At 37.4% G+C, this 27,466-nt stretch overlaps 1 protein-coding gene across 1 annotated transcript in view; it reads left to right on the top strand.

Annotated features, from left to right (window-relative positions):
* USH1C (USH1 protein network component harmonin) overlaps positions 1–27,466 on the top strand; it is a 52,600-nt gene that overhangs the window by 3,236 nt on the left and 21,898 nt on the right. Inside the window, exons 2-15 of the mRNA XM_075712427.1 lie at positions 1,229–1,296; positions 3,254–3,397; positions 3,889–4,027; positions 12,751–12,859; positions 12,963–12,987; positions 13,693–13,750; positions 14,507–14,601; positions 15,867–15,951; positions 16,382–16,441; positions 16,714–16,770; positions 18,637–18,779; positions 19,406–19,471; positions 23,525–23,649; positions 27,160–27,209. Coding sequence (XP_075568542.1) covers positions 1,229–1,296; positions 3,254–3,397; positions 3,889–4,027; positions 12,751–12,859; positions 12,963–12,987; positions 13,693–13,750; positions 14,507–14,601; positions 15,867–15,951; positions 16,382–16,441; positions 16,714–16,770; positions 18,637–18,779; positions 19,406–19,471; positions 23,525–23,649; positions 27,160–27,209 — 1,224 coding nt within the window. The remainder of the gene's footprint in view (positions 1–1,228; positions 1,297–3,253; positions 3,398–3,888; positions 4,028–12,750; positions 12,860–12,962; positions 12,988–13,692; positions 13,751–14,506; positions 14,602–15,866; positions 15,952–16,381; positions 16,442–16,713; positions 16,771–18,636; positions 18,780–19,405; positions 19,472–23,524; positions 23,650–27,159; positions 27,210–27,466) is intronic.

Here is a 27,466-nt window from a genome sequence, read left to right as displayed (position 1 = left end):
AGAACCAAAGCTGATTTATGTGTTGTATTGTTCCTAATGGGGAAGGGACAAATGGGTGTTGGACTTAGTTTTACATGTATCGTCTTGCCTGTACAGTATTGGTGAACCAGTCAGTTTTGATTGCAAGCATTTTATTTCCTTTTAAGGCAGACTTTTTCTTCTGTGTTTTGAAATTCACTGTGAAGAAATTGTTTTACTCACTAGTATTACTGTCAGGTAGTCTTGCCCTGTGTGTAGCTTTTTGGCCTTTTCATGTTTTGAAAGTGTCTTTTTCCAGAGGAGACAAGTAATAGAAAACCACCTGTATGTGGAGTCTTGCTGGTTTTAGAAAGCGAAAAGGGACAAAGGGAATATGAAGCATGTATTTAGTTTAGGATATAATGCAAACCTGGAAAGAAAGGGCCTTTCTTTAAGTATGCAAATTGGTCCTCAGACTTCATGTCACAGTAATATTAGCCTTTAGGTCAGATGTAAATTGTTTTCCTAAACATTAAGCTTGTCCAAATGTAAAACTAATGTGATGTGACCTCTCGCTGCGAGTAAGATCAGTGGGGGTCTCACTGTCGCTTAATATAAATTGAACTCCTCATATGAGAATACTTGGGTTTTTTTGCTTTATTTTACTGTAATTATCCAAGAGCAGGCATAGTAATATGATACTGGTCTAAGTAAATGTACTATTAGTGGTGGAGGAAAGAGTAACTAGCAAGTTCTGTCAGTTAAGAGCTGGAGCAAAGAGGAGCAGAAGTGCAGCAGTTTGCATAATATTAGAAGTGAGATCTTGAAATCATTGGTTTGGATGACAGAACATAGATTATAATCATCTCAGTGTGGTGGTTTTATCTGTGACAGCATGTGCTATATTAATGAATGGCCCAAAAGGTTTCTGAAAACATTTATTCAACAGTACAGTGATTATCAGGTAAGGCAAATGTGATATTATTGTGATAATATTACTGCTGAGGGGAAGTCTAGCACACAAAATATATCAGTATTTACCACCTTGCCCGATTGTTGTAATACTAATTTTAGAAAGTCTTGTTATTGTGAGGTAATACTCTATTGCAAAAATGTGGTTTTTCTTTTTTTTTTTTTTTTTTTTAAAAAAAAGAAAGTCTTTCCCTGTTGAAATCTTTGCTCTATGGCTTAAGGATTTGTGAAAGCCTTGTGTGTTTAATATTTGTGGCTATTTAGTCAGAGATTTACAATAATGTCCTTGGGTTTTCAGGTTAATCTACTAATTGACAATGAAGCGGAGAAGGATTACCTTTATGATGTGCTGCGGATGTACCACCAGTAAGATCTAGCTTTATGTAGCTTTGTGTAGAATTTTACTAATGTTTCTAAATGTAGTGAGTGAATATTCAAGATTTTAAGTGGTCTTTCCATATGCTACTAGAAAAGTAGTTGAAGTAATAGGTTTTATTCTGTTTAATGAAGTCTTATACTTTTACAGCGTAGCCTGCAGACAAGGAAGGAACATGTCTGTAATCACCCATAAAGTTACTTTGGTTTTATGACTTGGCAGTTCTGTAAAAGAATTTTGTGGATTTGCAGGGGAAGCTCTTGGATGATAAAACTGTTCTTAGGAAATGGGAAGAGAGCATTAATCAAATTCATTAATATCTCCAAATAATGCATATTTATTTGCAACAGAGGTTTTCATTGAGTTTACTTTTCAAGGATTTTTGCTAACTATTCAGATAAAAATTTGCAACTGTTTTATTTGAAAGTTGAAAAAATTTAGTCTGGGAATCTGTTTGGCATGTTTAACAACTCTGGCTTATTATGACATGGGAAAAAATGGAAAGGTGATAGGCCTATTAGCAATCCTTTTGCTGAACTGATTTAAACCACTGTTGCTTAGGACCTGTATCATTGCAAATGAGACCAACGTCTGATCCATTGTTTTTCAAAGAAGATGAGAATGTATTTTCCACTCATCATAGACCAGTGGCTCTGATAGACATTGTTTCCATTCATATCTTAATTAATAGCATATCAGCTGAGTGAAATGTAGACGTTTCCATCTGATGTTTGCACTGAGCTATAGTTATGGGTGTATTCAGCTGCATATCTGATTCAGTTTCACTCCGGTCTGTCTAATTGCTTCTCCACTCATAAAGCGTGTTGTTTGGAAAGCCAGTTGATTCAGTAGCTCTTAATTATTTAAAATCTTCTTGCAGTTACAAAATTAACAATGCATATAGTAACTTTTCTTCAATTTCCAAAATTGCAATGACTTGAGCAAAATTTCCGGTGTCTCTGTGAACACATGTTGATGATGTCTTACTGGTTTTTTTAATACATTATGAAGTATTCCACGGCAAAAATGTGCGATTGCTGTTGGAGTTAACATTTAATGTCTGCTTCACTGTGAATAGCATTTCCAAAAGTATTTGACTCCTAATCCCATGTAATACAGATTCCTGATCTGTATTTTCAGTGCATATGCCTCAGAAATATTGTATGCAAGGAAATGTAAATTATAAGAGAGGGAACAGCAAATCATATAGACTAAGTTTAACTGAATGTTGGGTAGGAATAGCTCCACTGAGTCTTAGGGAGCTGTTACTCCACTCTTGCAGCTGGGCAATGAAGTACGTTTTCTAGACCTGTTACTATCTCAGTGCTGACAATATCAAGGAGACATAAAACAGATGTTCACAGCGGTTTAACTTGTGTGGATTTTGTTTATTGGTTGATGGCCCTTCAATTTTGATTTGAAAAAAAATTTAAAACTTAAATCAAGTCCTTGCTCTAGCTTCTGAGTATCATGATTTTTTTCTGTGGATCAAAACAATTTGTCAGTCCCCTAAGTTCAGGAGAGGAAGGAGCTTGTAGCCTAGATTCACTTAGAAGGATTGCTAACTAGTAAGGAAACAAAACTCTAGTAGGCAGGCATGTCTGATCTGGATATTTCCAAATGGTTCCATAAATTTTGGGGGGACTCTGAGAATGAAATTAAAGAAGTTGTTATAAAAGTGATGTGTGTGACCTTAAAAGATAAAGGCATTATATAGGTGACTTCAGTTATTTTGAAGGAGGTAGTTGTTATTCCTCTTTGCTTACAGAAGGCTTGCTTTCTCAGAGGCTATTTTCCTTTGGTTAAACCAATATCTACAAAAATAACTTTTTTAGTAGGTTGAAGGGACATGTGAATTTTGAAGCCACATGTACAGTAAGTTATTAAATGATGCTTTGTGTTGGTATGTTGATTACCTGTGTCTGTTTTCTCACTGTGTTTTTGTAGATCTATGAATCTCCCAGTGCTTGTGGGGGACCTAAAACTTGTGATTAATGAACCAAGCAGATTGCCTCTATTTGATGCTATCCGCCCACTTATCCCATTAAAACACCAGGTAGAATATGATCAGCTTACACCCAAAAGATCACGGTAAGAGAATGCAGAACAACACAGCTAACTTAACTCAGTCAGTATTTCCTGCTTGTATTTTTCAGATAAAATCTGAGTAAAATATTGGTCACCTGTGTATTTTTTTACTTTTGCTGTTTTTGCTAGAAGTACAGTTTTGAGCTACTGAAATTGTTTTCCAAGGAGTTTAACCTAGTAAAAGCAGGGTAAGGGAGTAAAAAGCAATGCTTTCCAGTTGAAACAATCTTTTCTCATTTTTTGTGCATTTAATAATAAAAAAAATTGTTATATCTGTAATCCGCTAGAAGCAGACAGCTTTAGTGATTGCAGACGTCTTTTCTTATCAAAAATACTTGATGGCTTTAGCTAACACACATCCATCCAAACTTCATTCAACTTGCTTTACCATGCCTAAACATTGTAAGAGAAAAATAATGTGTAACTTTCATGTGAAACATTGTTGCCATGAAGTGTTATGCAGCTAAACCGTCGAGTATCTTCCATTTTTGCAGAAAGCTGAAAGAGGTGAGGTTGGATCGTTCGCATCCTGAAGGTCTTGGAATAAGTGTGAGAGGTGGAGTGGAATTTAACTGTGGCCTCTTCATCTCCCAGTTAGTTAAAGGAGGACAGGCAGACAATGTTGGACTTCAGGTAAGAAAATTATATACAAGGCTGCTGTACTGCAAAAAGCCTTTTGCTACCATGTTTGGGAAGCAGGCAGTAAGAATTGTTCTTTAATATTTAGAAATAGCTATTGTTAAGGTGTTCTTTGTCTCTTGTAATTCATAAAATATGTAAGTCAATGCCATAGTAAATACCATTATACCAATGATGACTCCAGTTATTAAAATTGTTCTTTTCTTTTCACCAATTTTAACAATGTGTAAACCTTTTTTTTTGCATTTGGGATATGATGATTTTTGAAGATAAAAGGGCTTTCTGGAGTGTTTATACTTCATGAGTAGCAACAGTTAAATGCAAGCAGATGGAAAGTTCTCTAACTAGACTGTGGAAGAGTGTTTTAAGTTGCCAAATTCTGCTTAAATGTAGAATAGAGCATATAAATACTAAAAATGTTAATTCCATCTTGTACAGATATAATTCGTGTAATCAAGTGTTTCTTTGAACTTCATGTATAAATTGTGGGGTTTTTGGTTTATGCAGTGGAAGTACATAAAAGAAAGAACCTATTTTTAACCACTTCCAGTATCCTTTGTACTGCATAGAATTGCACTTTCAGTGACTGCATTTTAGATAGATGAACTGTTACAAGATTGGCAAAAATAATTATGTATAGAAACACATCTTTTCTGTATCAATACTTATGCAATTCGCATTAATGAAGTTTTGGTTGTTTGGTTTTTCTGAGTGTGTCATTTCTTGCTCGTATATGTGTTAGTGAAGGAAGAAGTGAGCAATTGCTATGGCAAATGTCTGCATCTTTCTATGCTTTCAAAGCTGATAAAGTGTACTAAAGGTCTGTGTTTCTGAGTAGAAAGGCTGACATGCCTGGCTAACTTCAATTTGTCAAATGTGATGTTTAAGGATTATACTTAATACTAGTCCAAAATGTATCAGACTGGTATGATTCATTACAGTGCTTAATTAAACTAATGTGTTATGTAGATATGCTTCAGTGTAACCACACAACCCTTTTGAGATTTAAAAAAAAAACAAAACCACAAAACCTCTGTCAACAAGGCAGTAAAAGTTAGGGTACCGTGTTTGTATAATTCATGCTGAGAGCTTTCTGAAATTTAAGTAGGCATTCCTCTCTGTGCTTGCATACATGCACGTGCCCTTCGGTTTGTGTATTCATACCTACATGTTCCATTCACAAATTCAGAATCACCATTGAATTAGTTGCATCTTCTGGCAGCCTGCTCTGGATAGGCACATGACTGGCTCCCTGGATGCTTTTAGAAGCTGCTTCTTAGAACAAACCCACAAATTCAAGGAATACACCCCCACAAATTTTGTATTCAGTTAGAATTGAGAGGGTGGCATAGGACATCACAAACACTGTGCTGGATGTGTCAGTAGCCTACTTTTAAACATGGGGTTTGCCAGTGGGTGACTTCAGAAAAGGGCATTGATGCACCTTCCCAGAGTTTGCGCTACAAAAGCTTGTGTACCTTGTGCACTACATTATACAGTGAGAATGGGAAGTGTAGACAAGAGAGTTGTTCCTGGATTGTGATCGGCTCAGGAGAGAGATTCCAGCTGCATCCTTCCTCCACTGCTAGAAAACGGAGAAAAAGATGAAGACCAGTCACTTATATGGCTTTTGAAAACATCTCCTGGAAAATACTGGAAGACATTAATGATCCTGAGCATAAAGGACTTAATAGCCACTGTCTTAAACTGTCATACTAGTACATTCATCTTAATGCTGTGTTGTAGCTCTGCTCCTCTGCTTGTTTCAGACTAATGTTTTGACATGTTTGATAGATAAGGAGTTATGCTCAGTTGTTGCGCTACCATAAGGATGTCAATTTTTATTTTTAATTTCATATGCAAAAAGGCCTGCCCCACTGGCTTTCTCTGACTGAGGCCATCATACTACATGTTGCTGACAGTGAATGAGATTGTAAAGGATCTTTGGACTAGGTTGTACAAGTTGTATTACAACTCAGAACAGAGTTAGAGTTGGAGTTTGGCAGACAAAGTAGGGACAATAAGGGGGAAATATGCTTGAGACTGACTGTGAATTTGTTAGATTATATGTATTAATATGAACAGGTGGTGCTTCGCAGCTCACGTAACTGACTGACTGCCATTTTTTGCTATGTGGTGTTAAAGCTCAGCCTAAAGTGCCTTCATAATAGGTGGCACTAGGCACTTTCTGAACCCCACTGAATAACAAGAGCTGACAGGCAGCCCATTGTTCTAAATTGCTGTCTCACAGTAAAGCCAACTGCTTCTGAAATTTCACCTGCCTGCTTTATTTAACTAAATCTCTACACATTTTATATCCCAAAAATGCTGTCTGAGAAAGGTATAATGATCTTCTATTATACCATCAGTTTTATGTCCTGCTGCTCTTTTAAAAAATTCAAATTCATTTTGCATGATTTCTCCTTGAAGTAGTTTCCCAGTTACATTAAAATGATTGAATAATCATGAAGGCTCACTGAGGTGTTTGTAGTTTTGACCCTTTTTTAACTACAGTTTCTCTAAAAGGCAAGTGTTTTGTCCTTTCATGAAGAAATGTACTTCATTATTTTTTTCTTTCCCCCCTGCCCGCTGCTTTCTGGTACTTATGTCTGTGGGGATTCTGCTAAATGCAGAGAGATGGAGATAGATATGAGTGAGATTGGAAGAAGTATACAAAATGAGAAATTTGAAACAGTGATGATGTTATGTAAAACCCTTCAATTTCCTGGAAGCACTAAATATTATATTTCTTATATTAAAAGTTACAAATAATAGGCATTTTTACTTGGGAAAAGTTAGGTTTGTAGCCTTTCTTTTGAAAGTGTGTCATCTCCCTGTTTGATAGGGAAAGCAGAAACAGTGATATATAATAACAAAATAATTGTTGCTATTCTACTCTGCTCAATCCTGCAGACTTTTATGTCTACTGCTTCTGTTTCAGAAGGTTGGTATACAGTGATACCAGTACAAAAGTAACAAAATATATGAAAATAACTATTACTTACTTCAGTATATGGACACTTTCTTGCAGGAAAAGCTGTTCAAGTGTCCTAAAGAGAAGCAGTTTGTTACATGCCTGTTTCCTGTAGTTCACCCTAGACTGGGGTATTTCTAAAGCACCATCAGTCATACATTGTCAGTCAGTAACAGAAATGTCATTAGGATGAGTGAAGAGTACTAGACTGTCTTTTCATTTCATTTCTGAAGGTCGGCAAGGAGGAGTGTTAAAAATATCTGTATGGGAAAAGCTCTTTCCCATATGGGAGGAAAAAAATAAAATGCTCTTGGCTGCATTTATAATTTTGTAAGTGTGTGGTTCTTAGGGAGATGTGTGTTATGGCATTACAGTTAATAACAGTAGATTAGGTTACCCTTTTAAAAAGCTGGGTTTGTGCAAACCCAGGCTCCATGGTCTGTTATAGCCTTCATGATGCGGAAGATGTGAGTAAAGGAGGGATCTTGAACTAAACTAAAAACAAACAAAAAACCCTACCACCAACAAATATGTAAGATCAAAAGAAAAGTCTAGGTAGATCAAGTGAGGTCAATATTGCATACTTGAGGTTAAATAGTTATACACAAACTTCTGATATTTTTGCAAGTGAATAATACAGAGGGAGGCCAGAGATGGTGATGGAGGAAGCTTTTTCAGCATTTTACTATTGAGGAACTCAAACTTCCTTCAAAAAGCAGAGGTCACTTTTTTTTCCTACCATCTCGTAGAATAACCAGCAGAATCCTAAATAGGCTGAGAGTCTTTATGGTTTGTAGAGGATATTAAGTCTTTATGCACAGTGCCACAAGTCTGACTTATCTCTGAGCCATTTTGCTTCTTGGCAGTACAGTCACATTGCCAGTGCTAATTCCACTCCTAAAAATGTGTAATTTACAATAGATTTCCTGAAGTGTTGAGGGCAATGGAACAGCTCTAGACTAAATTCTTGCATTTGGGGTAGGGAACTAGCTTGGAATTTAGCAGAGGAAAGGGGAGTGCAATGACACAGCTGCCAGGCCTTGGGATAGGTGGATGGGTGGATGGATGTGGTTTTGAACGTTTGGAACAAGTTGATGAAGTGAGTGTTCTTTCATAGTGAGAGCTATTGGGGTGTGACACTAAACTGCAGACCTCATGTGTTTTTCCTTGTCTGATTCTGCATTTTTACCACAGGTTGTGTGTTCAAAAGCCTTCAGTACTGACCTATTTCTGTTAAAGATCATATTAAATTCTGACTGACTTAAATGAAAACAATCAAGCTTTTAGGAGCGCTGCAAATTGCACGCAGGTCATTGCCTTGGGTGAGATTTTTTTGGCTGTCCAGCAGGTGGAGCAGCAGTCCCACTGGTTAGGGGCTGGGGCCCACAGTCATGTTCTGCCTCTGCAAATGTGTCCTCTCCTACAAGACAGTCACATATTGCATTTTTTTTTGCTTTTGTAGTCTTCTGATGCTGTGTTGTGTCAAATAAAAATCTTTAAGTTCAGTGCAGAGGAAACTGCACTACGTGAGAGCCATGCTGCTACAGTGGACATGTTGTTAATGTTTTGTGTACTATTGCAGAACATATGGCACTTCCCAGAAGAAGTAGAAAAGTTTGTGAAAGAAGTGAAAAAGATAACTAGTATTAGATAACTAGTACTGGGTGATTTGTTGGGTTTTCGTTTGGGGTTTTTGGTTTTTTTAGCTGAACAGATCACAGTAGGAACATTCAATAATACTTATTACATATGAAAGAAGGCGGAAGGTGATGGCATGCCCAGTGTCCTGTCACCCAAGGGTAGACCTGTCACAGTGTGTGTTAATGGGACAGTCTCTAAGATATAGGCTGTACTGAGGAATTCCTACTTTCAGTTCCACTCCCTCCTCTTGCATAAGTGTGGTGATGCAAATTTAGGCTTTTGGTGCTCATCTGTGCAGTGCCAGAGGAAGAGTCTCCAACTGTGCCCGTTTTTTCCGTAAAATTGTCAGAAAGGTACAAGGAAGCTAGCCCTCAGTGAGCTAGACCATGACTACTTCACTTTTTTTTCAGGCACAGATACTCCCATCAAACTTGTGTGATGGAGAAAACAGTGGATACACTGTATGATTTGGTCTGTATGGCCACAGTAGATCACTTGCTCAGTCTAGGACTGGTGGTATTACCCTCTATCCTTCCAGTGACAATAAAATTGGAAAGTGTCTATGGGGGAGACTAGAAATATCTGGCTCAAAAGAGGAAAAAAAAATACTGTTATATTAAAAAAAAAAAAAAGGGTCACAGAGTTAACTAAGGTGGCATTTGCTTGCACAGTCTTAAACGCGTTAAAAATTACAATGTTTATTGTAATACTGTTGTGAATATTGCAATGAAGTCTTTAATTCTGTAAGCAGATAGTGGGTTTTTTTGCACAATGGCTTTTTTTTTTTTTTTTTCCTCCACCACCTTAGTAGTTAGGGCTGAATGAATCTTCTCATCCCTTTGTGTTCCTGGTGAGTCTCCTGTGCCCCCTGCATTCTGGAAGAGCTAACTCTTCTGATCTGCAGCAGCAGTTGAAACTGTGTTCACAACTGATCTTGGTACCAGGGGCTGGTGCACTGGCAGTCCCAAAGCAAGTGGGTGAAAGGGAAGTTCCCCCCCAGATCAGAACAAGTATAGCCAGAGTCTTTATGTTACTTTCACCAAATGTGTTATGATGAACCTGCCTCTTCCCCTAAACTTTTTGGTCAATAAAGATGTGTCGTGGTTTAGCCCTAGCCAGCAACTAAGCACCACGCAGCCGCTCGCTCACTCCCCCTACCCCGATGGGATGGGGGAGAGAATCGGAGGAGTAAGAGTGAAAAAAACCACTCCTGGGTTGAGATAAGAACAGTTTAATCATTGAAATAAAGTAAAATGATAATAATAATAATATAATAATGACAATATACAGAGCAAGTGATGCACAATGCAATTGCTCACCACCCGCCGACCGATACCCAGACAGTTCCCAAGCAGCGATCGCTGCTCCCCGGCCAACCCCCCACCCCCCCACCCCAGTTTATATACTGAGCATGACATCATATGGTATGGAATAGCCCTTTGGTCAGTTTGGATCAACTATCTTGGCTGTGCCCCCTCCCGGTTTCTTGTGCACCTGGCAGAGAATGGGAAGCTGAAAAGTCCTTGACTAGCATCAGCAGTACTTAGCAACAACTAAAACATCAGTGTGTTATCAGCATTCTTCTCCTACTAAATCCAAAACACAGCACTGTGCCTGCTACTAGGAAGAAAATTAACTCTATCCCAGCCGAAACCAGGACAAGATGTTCGCTAAGACTGTAAAAATTGTGCTCTTAATTTGTAGTATAAGGACCTTTTCCAAACCTAAAGTGAAAGCTTTGTTCTTGTGGAGATCAAAGTACAGTGGTATAAGAGGGTATTGTTGATGATTTGTTCTTAAAACCATTTCCTGCTAATCATGTTTGTATCCTACTGTGCAGAGGATTGATTTGCATTGCCTAATGGAAGAGAGTATGCACTAGTTTTCACACAGCCATGTCATGTGGTTCACATTAGGTAAAAGTCTTTGCTTATGATGCTCTAGCCAGGGCCTGGCATTTTTCAGTGTTGCCTTGAGCAGCTAATAAGATACAGCCTGAAATGAAGTGGGCAATGTCTCCATCCCTGATTCCTTCCCAGTCTACCTAGCTAAGGGGGTCTTTAGACAGAGTTCACAGAAACTTGGAAATTTCTAGTCTAGTTGTCATATAGTATCAAATTTGGATTTGTATAAGAGGGAGGGAAGCCTTTTGAAATAAAAGCTTTCCAATGATGTCCTGTCATTTTATCACCAAATAAACATTAGTTCTAGTAGTTCTTTTGTGTATTCTGATAAATAAGATTTGAAGTGGCTGAAAGCTTATGGCACCCTGTCTATTCTACACTAGTGAACACTGTCGGGGAATATTCTTGAGGTGCTGCCATTTGATTGCTGATAAATGTTAGTGTGGTCCCCAGTGTGGCCTTTGGTGTATGCCAGCAAGCACTCTTGATCAATTCCTATGCAGTTCAGGTGTTAACACATGCCAGGGGTGATTCCTAGAGACCAGATTACATGGAACCACCCTGCTTTGGAGAAATTTTCTTCAGTGCTAGCGAATGGTCTTTGTACTTGATTTACATACCAGGGCATATGTAGTATCTGTGAAAAGCTGGCCTGGTTTAGGATGAGACAGTAAGTCTTGGAAATAAATTGAATGCACTGCACAGATTTGTTTCTACAGTCTTTTGCTTCCAGATATGTTACTTCTTCCTAGTGCAGTATACTAATATAAAGATGCTGGAGGATAGTTCAGTTGGTTTTGTATTTCTGCTCTCATTGCTTCATGAGAGTTTTGTGATATGTTTTTCTGTGACTTGTTCAGAACGATGTTGAACTGTTTTGAGGCAGGTGGTACACGCTGACAATGAGGGTTATCTTTTACACTAGTATACACTTAGTTATCTAGTACTATTTTTTTTCTCCAGAATACTTGGTTTGGGATTTTTTGTTGGTGGTGTTTTTTTTTCCTATTAGTAAAACCCCTACATCTTTTCCTGCATAACAGGTGAAACCTGGATGGAAAATTGCAGTTGCTTTTCAGTCCATTGTATAACCAATTTGTGAGACAAAAGGCACATAGATTTGGAACATCATCAAAGAGGGCCTGTATTTGTACAGAGACCCAGAGCCAATCCTTTAGGGTGGAGGACAGAGTGCAAATTACTGCTCCTTTCAGTCAAGTTATCTTCATCTAAATTTGCCTTAGGGATAACACCAGTTTTGTCTCTGCTATTCAGAGTGCATGTTCTTGGTCTGTTCTGTAGCCGACTATGCTCCCTGTCACCCCTGGAGCCCAAATATGAATATATTGCATACACATGGAGGCCTGAGTAAGCCTGGGAATAAGTGGTTGACTTGCCTTCTATCTGGTGGGAACTTCCTTTTATGTTTCTGTCTCAAGTTTTCTCCCTTCTTTCATGTCATACAGCAGGGGGAATGCTACAGCCTGGGGGGCACAGTAAGGTGGTGGTACCATCTTTTTAGCCATAGTGTGTGATGGGTTGCTGCTGTGAAACACCTGAAAATCTGTCATACAAGTAGCATGCAATTTTGTAACTAATGTAGATGATCAAAGAAGACTTAAGCTAATGCACCCCAGAATAAGCATTCATTATGCTAGTGCATGACTATTGTAATTAATCAGATGTTGCACCTAAAATGGAGGTAAATTCCATTAAAATAATGCGTTGTTCTGAATCCAGAATCAGGCAAGGTAATAAGGCCAAGTTTAGTTTCCTATTGATCAAAATAGTTAAGAAGGTATCTCGGGTATCTCAGAGAACGTATGGTAAAAGCAAACTTGAGCTGCTGACAAAAGAAGAAAATCACTCCAAAATTACTTGAATTGACATACAGACACTTCTATTTAAGGTAATCTGTGGAGTACAGGTCTGATGTGTAGAGACTAATTTTTATGCTTTCCACTAGATATTATTTATAAAATTGTTATTTGGCCATTAACCTGCCCTTTTGGTGTTAAATATTAAGTTCAAACAAATACAGGTAAATTTGATCTCGATGCTACCTGAAATTCAAACAGTATTCAGGACTCAATGTTATCAAACCTTTGCATCAAAATGATTGCCAGATTGCATCATTGCTTAAAATTTTTTTAACATTAATTCACAATTTAATTTTTCTTCTCCCTTTCATTTTTGAGGTTGGAGATGAGATAGTTCGTATAAATGGATATTCCATTTCATCATGCACACATGAAGAAGTCATAAACCTCATTCGTACAAAGAAAATAGTGTCTATAAAAGTAAGACGTAAGTAACATGAAAAAATCACCTGTATCACTAAAGATTGCTGTGAATAGATTGCTAGTGATCTGTAGAAAGTGTTACTTAACAGAGTATTTTTCTTTTTCAGATATTGGCATGATACCTGTCAAAAGGTAATGGTATTTAATTTGAAAATAAATTAGATTATTCATTTTTACATAGACTCTTCAATATCCAAAGAACCTCTGTGTTTATCTGTATATTTGAAAATGTGTGAGTGGGCACCTCTGTAGCTGATTAAAATATGTCCTTTGTGATAAACAGGCAGATGTCTTGTTTGATGAATCTGACTTTTTATGCCAGTTGCCTACTTAATTGAACCAATTTCTATTTCCTCATTATTCGTGGATATTACCTGGAAATTTCATTATCAATGCACCTAGCTTAACAGAGCGTTCCACTGCTTCTCTATGTACATAACATTTCAGGATTGCTTCAGAGCTTAGAAAAATTTCAAATTATTGTCCTCTTCCAATTTTTGTTGAAAATAAGTGGAATGTTTGAGAAATGTTAATGATGGGAGTTGTGGCTCTGCATAGACATTTATATAAGCTGTCCAAGTCATTATTTTCACAGTCTTTCTTAGAGTTTCACTTGAAGAGATTTTCTCAATTTTAGGTTTGACCAGCTTTACTAGCATAAATAATTGTATGCTTGTTTGATGATCTATTTAAATTGCCAGAAAACAAACCAATTGTTGTGAATGGTATCCAAAGGAACTTGTGGATGCAAAATAGGAGGCCACATTCTGAAGTAGCTTCTTGAATACATCCACATTTATTTTGTCCCCATTATTTTAAATTCCTTTTTCCTTCCAGTTCAGCAGATGAACCCCTTAAATGGCAATATGTGGACCAGTTTGTGTCAGACTCTGGGGTAAGCGATCAATATTTTGTTAAGGTGTCTTCTGGGAAATCTGTAATGGTTCTGAAACACTTTCTCCTCTGACCTTATCACAGAAGTTATTGTATGTATTTCTATGACGCAATACCTTGTTCCAAGTGTTCTGGGAGAAACATCTTTTGTGATATGAAATGATTCTAGAATCATTAGATAAGGAAAGGGCAGGATACAAATGAAATATCTCTTACTCCTTAATTGGTACTTACTTACCAGACTATAGTTCTACTGTATAAATCTTTAACGGATTATTTTGGCCTATCTTAGCTATATCAGTGGAGGAATGACAGGTATGAATGCAAGTGACTTCTATGGGTTGCAGCAATGAGAAGAGAGACCACAATTACCGTTCTTTTGCTTTCAGGAAGAAAGACTTAGTCAAATAGTGAGTACTGTCATGTATTTTTCCAGTTCTTTTGTCAGGGAACATCTAAATGATTATTTTGCCATATCGCTTTCCTCTAATTTTCCTTCACCCTTTTTTGAAGACAAAGTTTGACTATTAAACAATCTTCTCCAAATAGAAAGATAAGTTTGGTCTTCTACCTCAGCCATGCAGCTCCACTGATATGACTGTACTTCACATTCATCTCCAGCAGGGCCTCAGAGGAATCTTATCTTGATGTTGGCAGGGTTTGATCCTGGCTTTGTGAAGTTTTGTAGTAATCTTGATACGAGTTCAACAGAGAGTAACATCTGCAGCATTTTTTAATCCCCCTACAGGAAGGGAAGGGCAGTGTTGCTGGTCTCGCTTCTTCTGGAGGGAGAGACAATAAAGAGAAGAAAGTCTTCATTAGCTTGATTGGTACAAAAGGCATGGGATGTAGGTGGGTACATGTTTCTTATTAAATGTCACTGGTTTGTTAAATGAGACATCAAAGGCAGTTATTTCCATCTTTCATTGATATGATATCAGGAAAATGGAGATCCACGCTAGATCAGGAAGGCAAACTGGAACAGGAGGATATCTGTGGCACACATGATGTATTATTAGACAAGGCATAAATACCTGTGTTACAAGTTATGACTTAAAACAAAAAAAATCTTTTAAATTTAAAAGTAAGAGCAGGCTGAAAGTGACATAATACAAGTTGTCATGGAATTGGATCTTTTAAATGCTTTTTACATTTTAAAATACTTTTAAATGCTGCTCTGTGATGTAGCAAGTTCCAGCACTGTCCAGTATGAGGTTAACTCCCTGAACTTAGACTGCTTTCTGTGACCCTTTTCAAAACTGAGAAGCCATCACATAGCTATATCTGGTTCCTAAAAGTAATGTTGAATTTGCAAGATTTTTGGAAATACGAACAGATGTTTCTTGGACTCCTGTCCTTGCAGCTAGTTATGGAGATGCTGGGGTAGAAGGGATACCATAGGACATCTTGTATATTTAAGAATATATAGTTGAAGTTACCAAGATTGAACTGCACAGAATATTTTCTAAAGTGTAAGGTTTCTTTCATATTATTTGGAAGATCTGAAGGTTTTTTAAAAAAATTATTTACAAACCTGGAGACGTGATTCAACATCACCTGCTGGATATATTATCTACAAAAATCATTGCTGTGTTTGGGCCCAGCTTAGACTGCAGCTTAGAGTTTCCAGGCTAGATGTTGTTGGCCCCTGGTTGAAACATCCTTCTTGGTTCTAATAAATAATCCTGAAAATAACTTTGTATTATACATATAGTATATAACAGTTCAGTGAGTAAAAGCGCAAGCAATTGGTAACTCTTCATTGTGTTACATGCTTGCTTCCCAATGTCATTAGTGTCCCAGTCCATTAGACAGTGTAGGTCAGTATACTTATGTTAGTTTCAACATCTAAGGAAAAATCCTGAAGCCTGAATATTTTTCTTTTAGCTTTTTCTTAAATCACAGTTTTGTGGTGTAAAGGATAGAAAAGGAGGATGATAAACCATTGTGTGTGTACTGGCAAGCTTTTGGTGTTTGTTTCAGAGTAGGCTAATACCACAAAAATGTTCTCTAATCGGAAAAAAATTATGAGAAAAAAACTAAGACTTCTCACTGTATTACACTGTATTATTCTATAAATACCATCCTGTAAATGTTTGGTTTTTATATTACACCAGTATTTCCAGTGGTCCGACACAAAAACCAGGCATTTTTATCAGCAACGTTAAGCCGGGTTCTCTTTCAGCAGAGGTGGGCTTAGAGGTAAGTATGCCGCCTTCCAAGGTGGGTACCACAAGGAAGTCTTGTTTGTTATGTACTACTTCAAGGATTCTGGATCACTGTAAAGTCGCTAGCTGTGGGTTTGGTTTTTGTTTTGTTTTTTTTTCTGTGGGAAAGAAATACTGTGTGGTTACATTTCAAATGAAGCGAGTTTCCTAAATTTTAAGAACATGAGAAGTGCCCTCCTGGGTCAGACCAATAGTTTGAGCTCCATATTCAGTCCCAAACAATGGCAATAAGAAATGCTAATATGGGAGGTTGTGCAGGCCTGCCCAGATTCTGCTCTGTTTCCCTTGTACTCTGCCAGTACCCATGATTATTGTATTAAGGATGTTAATATATCTTTTTCTGTTTTCATTTAATGTATGTACTAATTTAGCATCTGTACTAAAATTTGGATTAACTCCTTTAGGTTGGTGATCAGATTGTTGAGGTAAATGGAGTGGACTTTTCTAATGTGGATCATAAAGAGGTAAGTCTTATTCCCTGAATACATAGTTGTCAGCTTATTAAACATCTGTCTGATCTTCCTGGCTGCAAAAAATATGTTTTGATATTGGGCTACTTGACCAAAGAGATTGTGTATTGAACATGGGAATTTGAAGATCTGAATACCTGCCACCCTGTTTACTTCTGGTGGGTCTTCTGGACATTTCAGCCTTGACAACCAGCATCTTTCATCCTATACGTACAGGCCTTTTATCACTTAATTCAGACTGATTTTTGTTTTGTTTTAATTTGCAGGCTGTCAGAGTGCTCAAAAGTAGTCGTACTTTGACTATCTCTGTGGTAGCAGGCGCTGTAAGTAGTATATTTATAAAAGCAGAACACTTGTGAAAATGACTATGCAGGCAAATAAATGGTAAAAATAAATAGATAAGAAGTAAGGGGTGTTTCATTATAATGTCTATACCACTAAATTCTGTCAAACCAGGGCAGTGTTGAGTGGCTTTTGATTATTTTATTGGTAGCTATCTACAGTATTCTCAAATAAAACAGTTTCATGACTGTGGGCCAGTGCAAACCATTCCCTGGACAAGGAATGGAAATTAACTTTATCGTAATGGTTTCTCATGTTTGAGAGCTTCTGTTCTAATAGATAGCTGCTTCTGCTGAAACATGAAAGGTGGAGTGGATTGGATTGAATTAATTTTTCCTTGTGAATAGCTGATGTCTTAGTCTTATTTCAAATTAATTTCTTTTGTAACTGCTTATCTGATCTCTTTAGCGTATCAACACATTGAAAATTGTTCAATTTTCCATTTCCACTGTTTTGTACAACAGAACTATATGCCTTTGGGGCCTGATCTAAAGCCAGCTGAAATTAATTAAATCTTTCCACTGACTTCAATGTGGCTTTCAATAAATCTTTTAATGTTTTTACTGCTTTAATCATTCGTATAGTAAAATGTATACTTATATACAGAAGGATACTCAAGTGCCATAGACTAATCAAAGATTGTATTTTCTAATTGCCTTGCAACTGAATTAAGTAGGGAAAACAAGATTTAATAAATCATTTAAGCTACTTCCTAATGACGCATGTATACTGTGTAGTGTTATTAAGGAATTCATGGTTTAATTGAACTACTCTTACAGTAACAAAAGATGCAGTTGTCCAAAGGCATTGTAGACATTGTTAAACAAATGCTCCAGACCAGTTGATTAAGCTCCAGGAACTCAACAACCTAAGGACTTAGTTTCAACTCCCAGATATGTTACCAACTGTTAGAAAAGATGGGATCTATTCCTGCATGTACCACTGGGATTGCATCCTTAAAATGGTGAATTTTTGCTATGGAACTCTTCTGCTCCACCCTACTTCACCTCCATGTCTCTCCTTTCCTCAGTACACATCTTTGTGCTGAAGAAGAGATTGCAAAAGGAAACAGCTTCTCTACCTCTGTTTTTCGGTCAGCAAAGACCATGGTGCAAAGGCATTCCTCACTGCCTGTTTTCGTTTGACCTGTCTACTTTGAGCCTTAGAGACATGTAAAATTCTGTCTTCCTAATTAACATGGGATTTTAATTTCAGCAATGAAAATTAGATAAATGTTATCAAAGTGTTCCACAAATAGCACCATGGAAATACCTTTCTTGAATAGAAAACAGTGTCGGTGTCTTAATTATAAAGTAAGTGAAACGGGGACAAGACCAACTGAAACACGTCAACTATATAAACTTTTGGCAGTGTACCATTCCCTGTATCTGGGTTCCCTGAATGATGGTACATTTCCACAGCAGCCAAGCACAAGAGCATTAAAATCCAGTAACTGTGTAGTTGTCTTCCACATTGGAATTCATTCAGCGTGCTGTTCTCTAGCATTGCATTGCTCAGTTTATTTCAAGAAAGTATAATGTGGAGGGTTTTTGGGGTGACACCCTGAGCACCTCAATGGCATGACCCTTACGCTGTTGTTGCTGACTTTAGTAGTTGGATGCCTCTTCTGAGGTGTTTAGCACATCATAACTTTGAGACTGAAACTGGAGTAGCTCTTTGGAATTAAGTGGTCAGATCTTTCAGGGTCTTTCAGAAAGCATTCCTCAGAAAAAGTAATGTGAGGAACTGGCAGATTTGCTGGTATGTAATCAGTTTTGAATTATTTCCTAGAAGAACTACATTAATGAGACTTTAACAACTGATTTGGGTGGCGGTTCTGATTGCAGGGAAAGGAGCTGTTCATGACTGAAGAAGAAAGGCAGAGAGAAGCACGTCTCCGTGAGCAAGAGCGCCAGGAGTTAATGCATCAGAAGAGACTTGCACTGGAGACGAACAAAATCATCAAAGAGCAGCAAGAGAAAGAGAGATTGTAAGGAGTCTGTATAGGACAGTCTGCAAAATTTAGCTTGGATTTGGAAAGGGCAGGGAAGATGGGAACAACTCTGAGAAGATTCCCAACTTAGATTAATTTAATTTTGCTGTTGCAGAGTCTCTGTTCATAAATCCTTATCCTGTGGTGCTTTTGATGTTCTGGGTTTTCAAAGCTTATATCATTAAAACACACCTTAGGTAGAAGGGTCACTTTGTTCCCCAACTGTCATACCCCTATGATTCAGTGTGATATTAGGTATTTTCCTGATGCCATTCCCTCTTTTTTTTTTTTTTTTTTTTTTTTTTTTTAGCAGGACAGTTACAAATTTTATACTCTTAAAATAACACACTATGGAACTGTCTCAGAAGGAGATAGTGACTTACAGAATTAAATACATTATATGCCCTTATTATCCAGGTGGTCATGAATGTCCTCAGGGTTTGTATGGAAGTATATTGAACCCTTGGTATCTTAAAGATGACTTTTAAAAAGGAGCATTTTTCCCCAATGCGTATGTATTTACTGTCTATATCTTTTACTAACTATATGCTGGCACATTTTGTGCAAGTTCTTACTCAGAAAATATTATTTCTATCATTGTGTCCTAATTCCTCATATTACAGAAGAAAACTGGAGATTTCCCAGAAGGCTGCAGAGGAAGAAGAGAGATATCGCAGAGAAATAGCGCAGTAAGTAAAAACCTACATAAGCAATATGCTTCCTGAAAAAGGGCCCTTATAGTATCTGGCTGAAAACACTCTGCATATTCTTTTCTAATACAATTGTATACATTTTCATTTAGCGAAATGTAGGGTCCAATGCATATGAGTAAATATACCATCGTTACAGAATAGGAAACTGATCTGAAAATCAGCACCTGGAATACATGAAGGTTATGGTGATAATAAATTCAATGTAAAATTGAAGTTGGGTGCTTAATTTAAAAATGTTATAAATGTATACAGAAACTTAATCTTAAGGGAGTTCTTTGTCTCAGAACTTGTTTATTCTGTTGTCACTGAACCACTACATTTAATTCTAACAGAAAAAAGAAATGAATACTGCAAGGAAATGGATCAGGGAAGAAACAGAGAAGAATGACTAAAGAGTTAGAAAACATGCATATACTGAGGGGCTTGATGACTTATCCACTTGGCTTATATTTAAAAAAAAACCAAAACCAAAACAAAACACAGGTGGCTTATTCACAATCTGTAAGAGTGTACCCAGCATGGAATTTCATAGCTTTTTCAGTCTATCAGACAGTTCTGAGAAAAAAAGCTATGTAGATTTAGACTAAAATAAGGACTATGTGATGCTAATTGTCTTGAGTAGAAATTTCAGTCATTATAAATTTTAAGTAGGCTTTTGCTTTTCTGTGGAGAGAATTAATTAAATTTAAACTGTGGCACCAAAAGCAGGAAGTTCTGTAACCCATTTTATTCAGGAAATCTGATCTTCATTATCACAGTCTATTCTGGTTTTAAAAATCTGTGATTCTAGGATCTAGACACATTCAAAGATTGTATCATAATAAGGTCAGTACTATAAATGTAACTTAAGGATTGTTTTACATTTGGAACTTGAAAATTAACCAATATAACATGTTATTGTTATCACAGTAGTTAATTTCCCTTCTAAATTATGTTGGGAAATTGCATGAAAGATAGTGTGAAATTGCACAATACCTGTTTTGGTCCAGCCTTTTATTGCTAAGAGTGACCCTGAAGTATTCAGCTTTGCACTTTTGACATCTAAGTCATTTAATTAATTCATGTTCATTCACTTAAGTCCCTTTTCATGTACCTGTATTAGCTAAAATTCTCTGACAGAAAAAGTGCAGGGATTTTTGAATCTGTGAGGTGCAGAAGGGAATATATTTCCCAGCTGTCACAAGAGAAAAATCTTCTGACAATCCTGCTGTGGGCTCTACTGCAGCACACACATGAATTCTTACATGTTTTCCTTTTCAAATTCCTGGGGAATAGATAACATCCTGTTCTTTATTGTGGTCTGCTGTAGAAATTCCTGCAATAGCCATGGAAAGCTGCTATAAAAGCAGACCATCACAGGTGAAGAATGATTCCTTTCTCCAAATCCAGATTGCCTGTCTGTTTTAATGAATGTTTGCTATCCACAGTATCCTTCTGAACTAAGTGTGTCTTTACTCACTCAGTGAGGACCTTCATGATTAGGCTGCCTTGAGGGCTGCTCATTGTAAGGTCTAGCATGTCTTTACACGTTCTTGTATAATTTCCAAGTGCTGCTCAGGCAGTTGTTATGTTTTTCCATATTACAACCCAGACTGGCTAAGTCAGTGTCAATCTCCTTGGTGTAGGGGAGGGAGGATGGTAGTATATATGTCTTGTAAAGCTTAGATTTAAAAAGCAATTGCAGACAGTTTCACTAGAATATAATGCTTTCCTGTATTAACAGTTTGTGAGGATGACCCTTTGCTCCATTTTAAAATTCCTTTCTGCAGAAATTCCTTGTATAAAGTCACTGTGCCCTTTATTAGTATCCTGGATATGTTTTAGGAAAAAATTTCAAATGTGTCAAAATGACAGAGGTCCTTAACTCAGTATACTTCAAGTTACATTGTAACCCCATTTTTTTTGTAATTAAAATGAAATGTAATAACAAATCTAAACATTCTGTCCAATGTTCCCTGCTATTGACTATGCCTCCAAATTTAAATTAGCAGCAGATTTAATAGTGATTTGACCACATGTGGATGCTTTTTAAATTTACCTTAGCTAATTTAGAGATGCAAAAGATAATCCAAGTATAAATAGCATCATATATATCTAAGACCTAGTAAATTTTGGCAGCATATGTCAGTTTACGAGTTCAATACAGGCTACAGCCAAGAATAGATCTTGGATCACTTAAAGGCACCATATATGAAGCTACAAGCTGTTAGGTTATATGGCAGTTCTTTTGTGACCTACTTGGGATTTGCTGAATTTTCCTTCAAAATGTCCTTTTTTGATCATCGTGCCTTTCTAGGTACCTTCTAGGTAATTTCTTAATTTCCTTGTTTTATGAGCTCCTTTGTCCTGAAGTGTAACAATTCTCCCCTCCCACCCCGCCCTGAATGCTGAATTTAATGTGATTTGTGTTTCATCAGTATTTAGTTCTTTTTGAGAAGAGTCACTTTTTAGTGTAGCCTAGGACTATAAGTTTAGGAAGCAATCATTAAAATGGAGATAAGATATAGAAATAAGACATAAGATATAGAAATGACACATACTTTTTAGAATCATAGAATCGTTTAGGTTGGAAAAGACCTTTAAGACCATCCAGTCCAACCATTAACCTAACATTATTACAAAGTCCACCACTAAACCAATTAAGGGCAGAGTAGTAATTTCATGTTTCCTGGCTTGGTGGCTGCATTATTTTTAATGAAAGTAAAACTAGAAGTCATTAAGGTTGGAAAGGACCTCTAAGATCATCCGTCCAACCATCAACCCAACACCACCATGCCCCCTAAACCATGTCCCAAAGTGCCACATCTACCCATTTTTTTAACTCTTCCAGGGATGGTGACTCCACCACCTCTCTGGGCAGCCTGTTCCAATGCTTGAGTACTCTTTCCGTGAAGAAATTTTTCCTAATATCCAATCTAAACCTCCCCTGGTGCAACTTGAGCCCATTTCCTCTCGTCCTATCGCTAGCTACTTGGGAGGAGACGAGCACCCACCTCACTACAACCTCCTTTCAGGTAGTTGTGGAGAGCGATAAGGTCTCCCCTCAGCCTCCTCTTCTCCAGACTAAACAATCCCAGTTCCCTCAGCCGCTCCTCATAAGGCCTGTGCTCCAGACCCTTCACCAGCTTTGTTGCCCTTCTCTGGACACGCTCCAGCACCTCAATGTCCTTCTTGTAGTGAGGGGCCCAAAACTGGACGCAGTATTCCAGGTGTGGCCTCACCAGCACTGAGTACAGGGGCACAATCACCTCCCTGCTCCTGCTGGCTACACTATTCCTGATACAAGCCAGGATACTGTTGGCCGCCTTGGCCACCTGGGCACACTGCTGGCTCATGTTCAGCTGGCTGTCTACCAACACCCCCAGGTCCTTTTTGGCCAGGCAGCTTTCCAGCCACTCTTCCCCAAGCCTGTGGCGTTGCATGGGGTTGTTGTGACCGAAGTGCAGGACCCGGCCTTGTTGACTTGGCCTTGTTGAACCTCATACAGTTGGCCTTGGCCCATCAATCCAGCCTGTCCAGATCCCTCTGTAGGGCCATCCTACCCCCAAGCATAATTTAGGTATAATTTACCATTGTAACATCTGATTTAGGCATGTGGTAGATGTTCTGTCAATTAGTATTTTAGTTAAAACTGACTATTTTCTAATAGATACTTCCCAGTTCTAAAAATGAAAAATTATTAGGTGAGAGATGTTTTTTTGCTTCAGTTAAGGTGACAGTCAGTATTGTAGTGTACCACTCAGGGCTTAATATCTCTGCAGGTGTTTATATAACTGGCCTTAGAAGTTGATATTAAATAAGAATGTTTTACTCAGTTATGTTGTATTTTACAATCATCTTAGTAGCTTAGTAAATGAAACTTAGATTGATGAAAGTAATTTGGTTTGGGGGAAGGTGCAGTTTATTATGCTTTATATTAAAGAGAAAAAAACAAAGGTACTGCACACTAAATAATTGTAATGAATTTATATTGATGCTGTTGTTTTTATGCTCAGAATTCCTAGCTGCATTTTTTTTTTCCCCCTATAGGATAACAGAAGAGGAAGAGAAATTTAAAAAAGAGTGGGAAGAAGACTGGGGTCCTAAAGAACCTCCCAAATATCTAAAAACTGTAACTGCAGAAGTGCACCCTGCCCCTTGTTCCAAACACAAAAGTAAGTAATTGATTTTGATCTGCTTCCTAGGGAAAGTATTTGTTTCAGACACATCACTGAGCTGTATGGAATACATCACCAGTTTGCGTCCAAGCCAAGCTAGCTATGACTTGGTTATTTTCAGAAGGCTGGAAGCATGTGATTAATTTAATAGCTCCTATTTAACAGGTACCTAGCTCGCAACATCTACATCCACTCAAACAGTCATGCTTTTTAACTATCAGCAGTGGCATGAAAAAGAAGAAAAAATAAAGCTCACTCAGAAATTGTCTGAAATGTCAACTTCTTTAGCTTGGGGTTTTGGTGCATTGCTTTCCGTGTTGTTTCTGTTCAGTTTTTGCTTGTCAACCTTTTCACAGAGCGGTTCTTGCATCAGTAGACTTGTGCTGATTTCCACTATTTGTCCAAATGGAAGTAGTGCTGCATCTTTTATACAATACATGATTATGTTTTTATGTCCATGTGGATAAGCTGATATTCAAATGCTAATTTATATACATATGAGTGCTTTCATCTCAGTAAAGAAAACATTACTTCTAGTAATAAGTAATATTTTAGGTTTTATGGGCATTTTGTTACTGGGTTTTGTTACTTTTGAAAATGAAGGCATGAAGAAGGCGAGACAAGTGTTTGGATTTGTTCTTTCATTTAGAATTAGGTTTGAGCTTTCTGCATTAATCATATCAGCAAATAATTTAACATTATTTTTATATTTGAGAAGAGATGTTGGGAGGTGGAGTGTTTTGAAAGTAGAAAACTAGTACTAGATTTGCAGTCTTATTTGGAGTGGACGAATGCACTTTGTACTATTCCTATTGTTACCTTTCTTTCTTCTCCCTTACTCTAAATCAGTGTGGAGGTTAGGGTTTTGAGTATTTTTGTCTGCTTGCTTCTAATGAGAAAAGATAGATATGGAATCCCTGCTTTTGCTTTGGAGGAAACTAATTCAATGTTTAATTTTCAGAAAAATCTAAAGATACTTTCCCTCATCTCTTCACCAGCACCTCGGTCCTTTCTTACTTTGGCAGTCTTCGGGGGCTGTAGCTTGAAGCTCCCTTGCTTCTCTTCCATGAGGAGGAGCAAACAACTCAACTGAGTAAACAACTTAATACATTGAATGTGATTTAAAAAAAAAAAAAAGCAACAGAAGCCATTATTGCAAAACAACAATAAGACACGGGACAAAAAAAGAGAAAAATCAAAGATTCTTAAGAATCAGCAACTTTTTTTTTAAGTGTTTTTCCTAGATCTTTTGACAAATCTGTTTCTTGCCAGCATGCCTTTCACATCTAATTTATTCCTTCCCAGGCTAAAGTATTTACCACATCATTTTTCTGCATATCACTTTCTTCAGTTCATGCTCTTCTGACAACTATCTTGAAATGGTGATGGCGTAACGATGTTTACAACCATTGCAAAAATAATCTTGCATGCTAAGAGCTTGGGTAGCAAAGCATGTAAGCATGTACTAATTAAAAGCATGCAATCAGAACTTTGAAACAATTCTTAGTGACCTAATTGTGAGAAAGCTAGGCACATTTCTAAGAACTTGCAAAATTCAAGCATCTGTCTGTGAGGTGCTGTAGCAGACCTGTTAATATCTTAAATAGACCATCTGTCAGAATGGAAGAAAAAAAAAATCCTGCTTTTTCAAATGTGGATTACCTATAGACTTTGAAACACCTTTTCCTTACTTCTTGTTTTTCTATCCACCCCCCACTATCATTTTCCTTACTGAATCTATCTTATCTTCTTCCCCTGTTCTCCTTTTTCCTGTCTTTTTTCTCTTTTCATCCATTGCAGCAAATCTTTCACAAACAGGCTGTAGTCTGCACAGCCTGAAAATTGATTTGATATCATTGGGCAGTCTGCTTCAGAATTAATCAAGAGACTGATGAGGTACTGTTTGTACACTGCAACTTTTCCATGAAGAATTGCCCTGAAGTGTAAGTCTGAGTTGTCCAAAAGAATTTAAGACACTTGGAGCTTAATTTGCAGTTAAGAAGCTAAGTTGGAAGCTATAGGTAGTAGGTGGAGAGTGTACTAAAATGGTATTAGACAAAGGAAAAAGTGGAAAGTGCTTGTGGAGCAGGTATTGCATAACTTAAGGGAGACCTGGGGTGGTTCCTAACCTGATTGTGTTATTTTTTTGTGTGACTTTGGGGAAGTCACTTAACTTTTCATGGATGAGAAACTGAGATGGGGAAATATTTCTTCTGCAACTGTCTTTTATCCATTTAGTTTTCTGATTCTTCAGGACAGCGTTTTCTCTGTATAGCATTTACCCCAGTGACAGCACAGTAGAACGCTGGTATTTCTTTTTGAAGCCAGATACCCCAGAACAGCTGATGACTTAATTACAGGAAAAGCCACCTACCTCTGCAGGCTTCCCTTCATAGCAGAGCAGACTAATTTGCCATATGCAGATCCTAACTGCTCTTCAGGGTTGAAGGGGATTGGAAATTGATTTGATTTAAGCAGGAGTTCTCTCTCCCTGCCCACCCCCCCACCCCCCAGTTACGTGGAAGAATATCCCATTGCTAACTTTTTATTTCATGGAAACTTCTAGTCAAACACTGCTGATCTCTCTTTCATTTCATGGGAACCTCCAGTTAGACTGTCATTTCTACCTCCTCACTCCTTTCCTCCTTTGTTTCTCTAGTAGATTTAAAGGGAGTTGCACATGACCAACTTGAAACAGATGACATGGATGAAGTGATCATGAAGCAGGACAAACAGGTTTGCTGCTCAGCCTTAACATCCTATCCTGATTCAGATTCTTCCTGTGTTTCCCTTCCTCCTGACAGTCAGTCTTAACACTGAATTGATCATTTGGTTTTGCTAGGGCAATACGTGTGGTCCTTTGGTAAATGATGAAAGGTTATGACACTGTTGCTGTCATTGCTTTCTAAAGATACCTTGATACAAATACAAAATCTGTCAGTCCTACAGAAAGGTGGATTGTATTGAGAGCTGTGTGTGTTATCAGTGTTTCTTATATAAAATTACAGTAACAAATTCTTTTGTATGTTTTTACTTAGCAATGTATTTTTTTTAATATTTATGCACTTGGCTTAAAATATTTTATCCTAGGACATCAAGCTTTTCTGGTCTCCTCAAATGCCACTGTGTTCTGCCACAAGCTTGAATGAGTTTGAATACCTGTTTCATTTTAAGAAGGCTTGTTAAATAAACTAGTGTAAAGTAGGACTGTGACCATAAAAATCTTAGCAATGCATATGGCTGTATGGTTCTGTATGAAGATTACTTGTTGCATTTGCTTTGCTTAACATAAAATGTGTATCAGTAGAGTAAGGGTAACTTGTGACTAAATGTACTAGCACAATTGATCAAGAAGTTGTCTAATAACTTGCCATGTAATATCGAACCTTTGCTGTTGCGCCTTCAAATAAATTTTAATTAGATACATGTATTGGCATGGATTGATCTGAATCTGAACCAGTCCTTGGCTTTTCTTCAAAAAACAACTTTTCCTTTACCTTTTTGTAGCTTTTGGATGGTTTTATCGGTATGAAGGAAAATTTCCCACAGTCCGCAAGGTACAAAGTTTGGCATATGGATTTGTTTGCTGTGCATTTCAATTTTAATTCCTCTTTTTTCTTCTTCTCTGTTATTACTAGACATTCTTTATAGTCAAATGCTTCTTCTTTTAACATGTGCATAAATTAAGATGCGTTTGGAATGCATCTGCCTAGGAGTTTGTCCTTTTGAACACTTTGGACTTTTCAAGTCCTGCTAGCTGCAGTGGGAAGTGTATGTCAATACTTTGCAGAAGGTAGGCAGTGCATGTCTTCAT

The sequence above is a fragment of the Pelecanus crispus genome, chromosome 6 (genome assembly GCF_030463565.1).
Source record: "Pelecanus crispus isolate bPelCri1 chromosome 6, bPelCri1.pri, whole genome shotgun sequence".
Lineage (NCBI taxonomy): Eukaryota > Metazoa > Chordata > Aves > Pelecaniformes > Pelecanidae > Pelecanus > Pelecanus crispus.
This window is presented reverse-complemented; position numbering and strand designations above follow the sequence as displayed.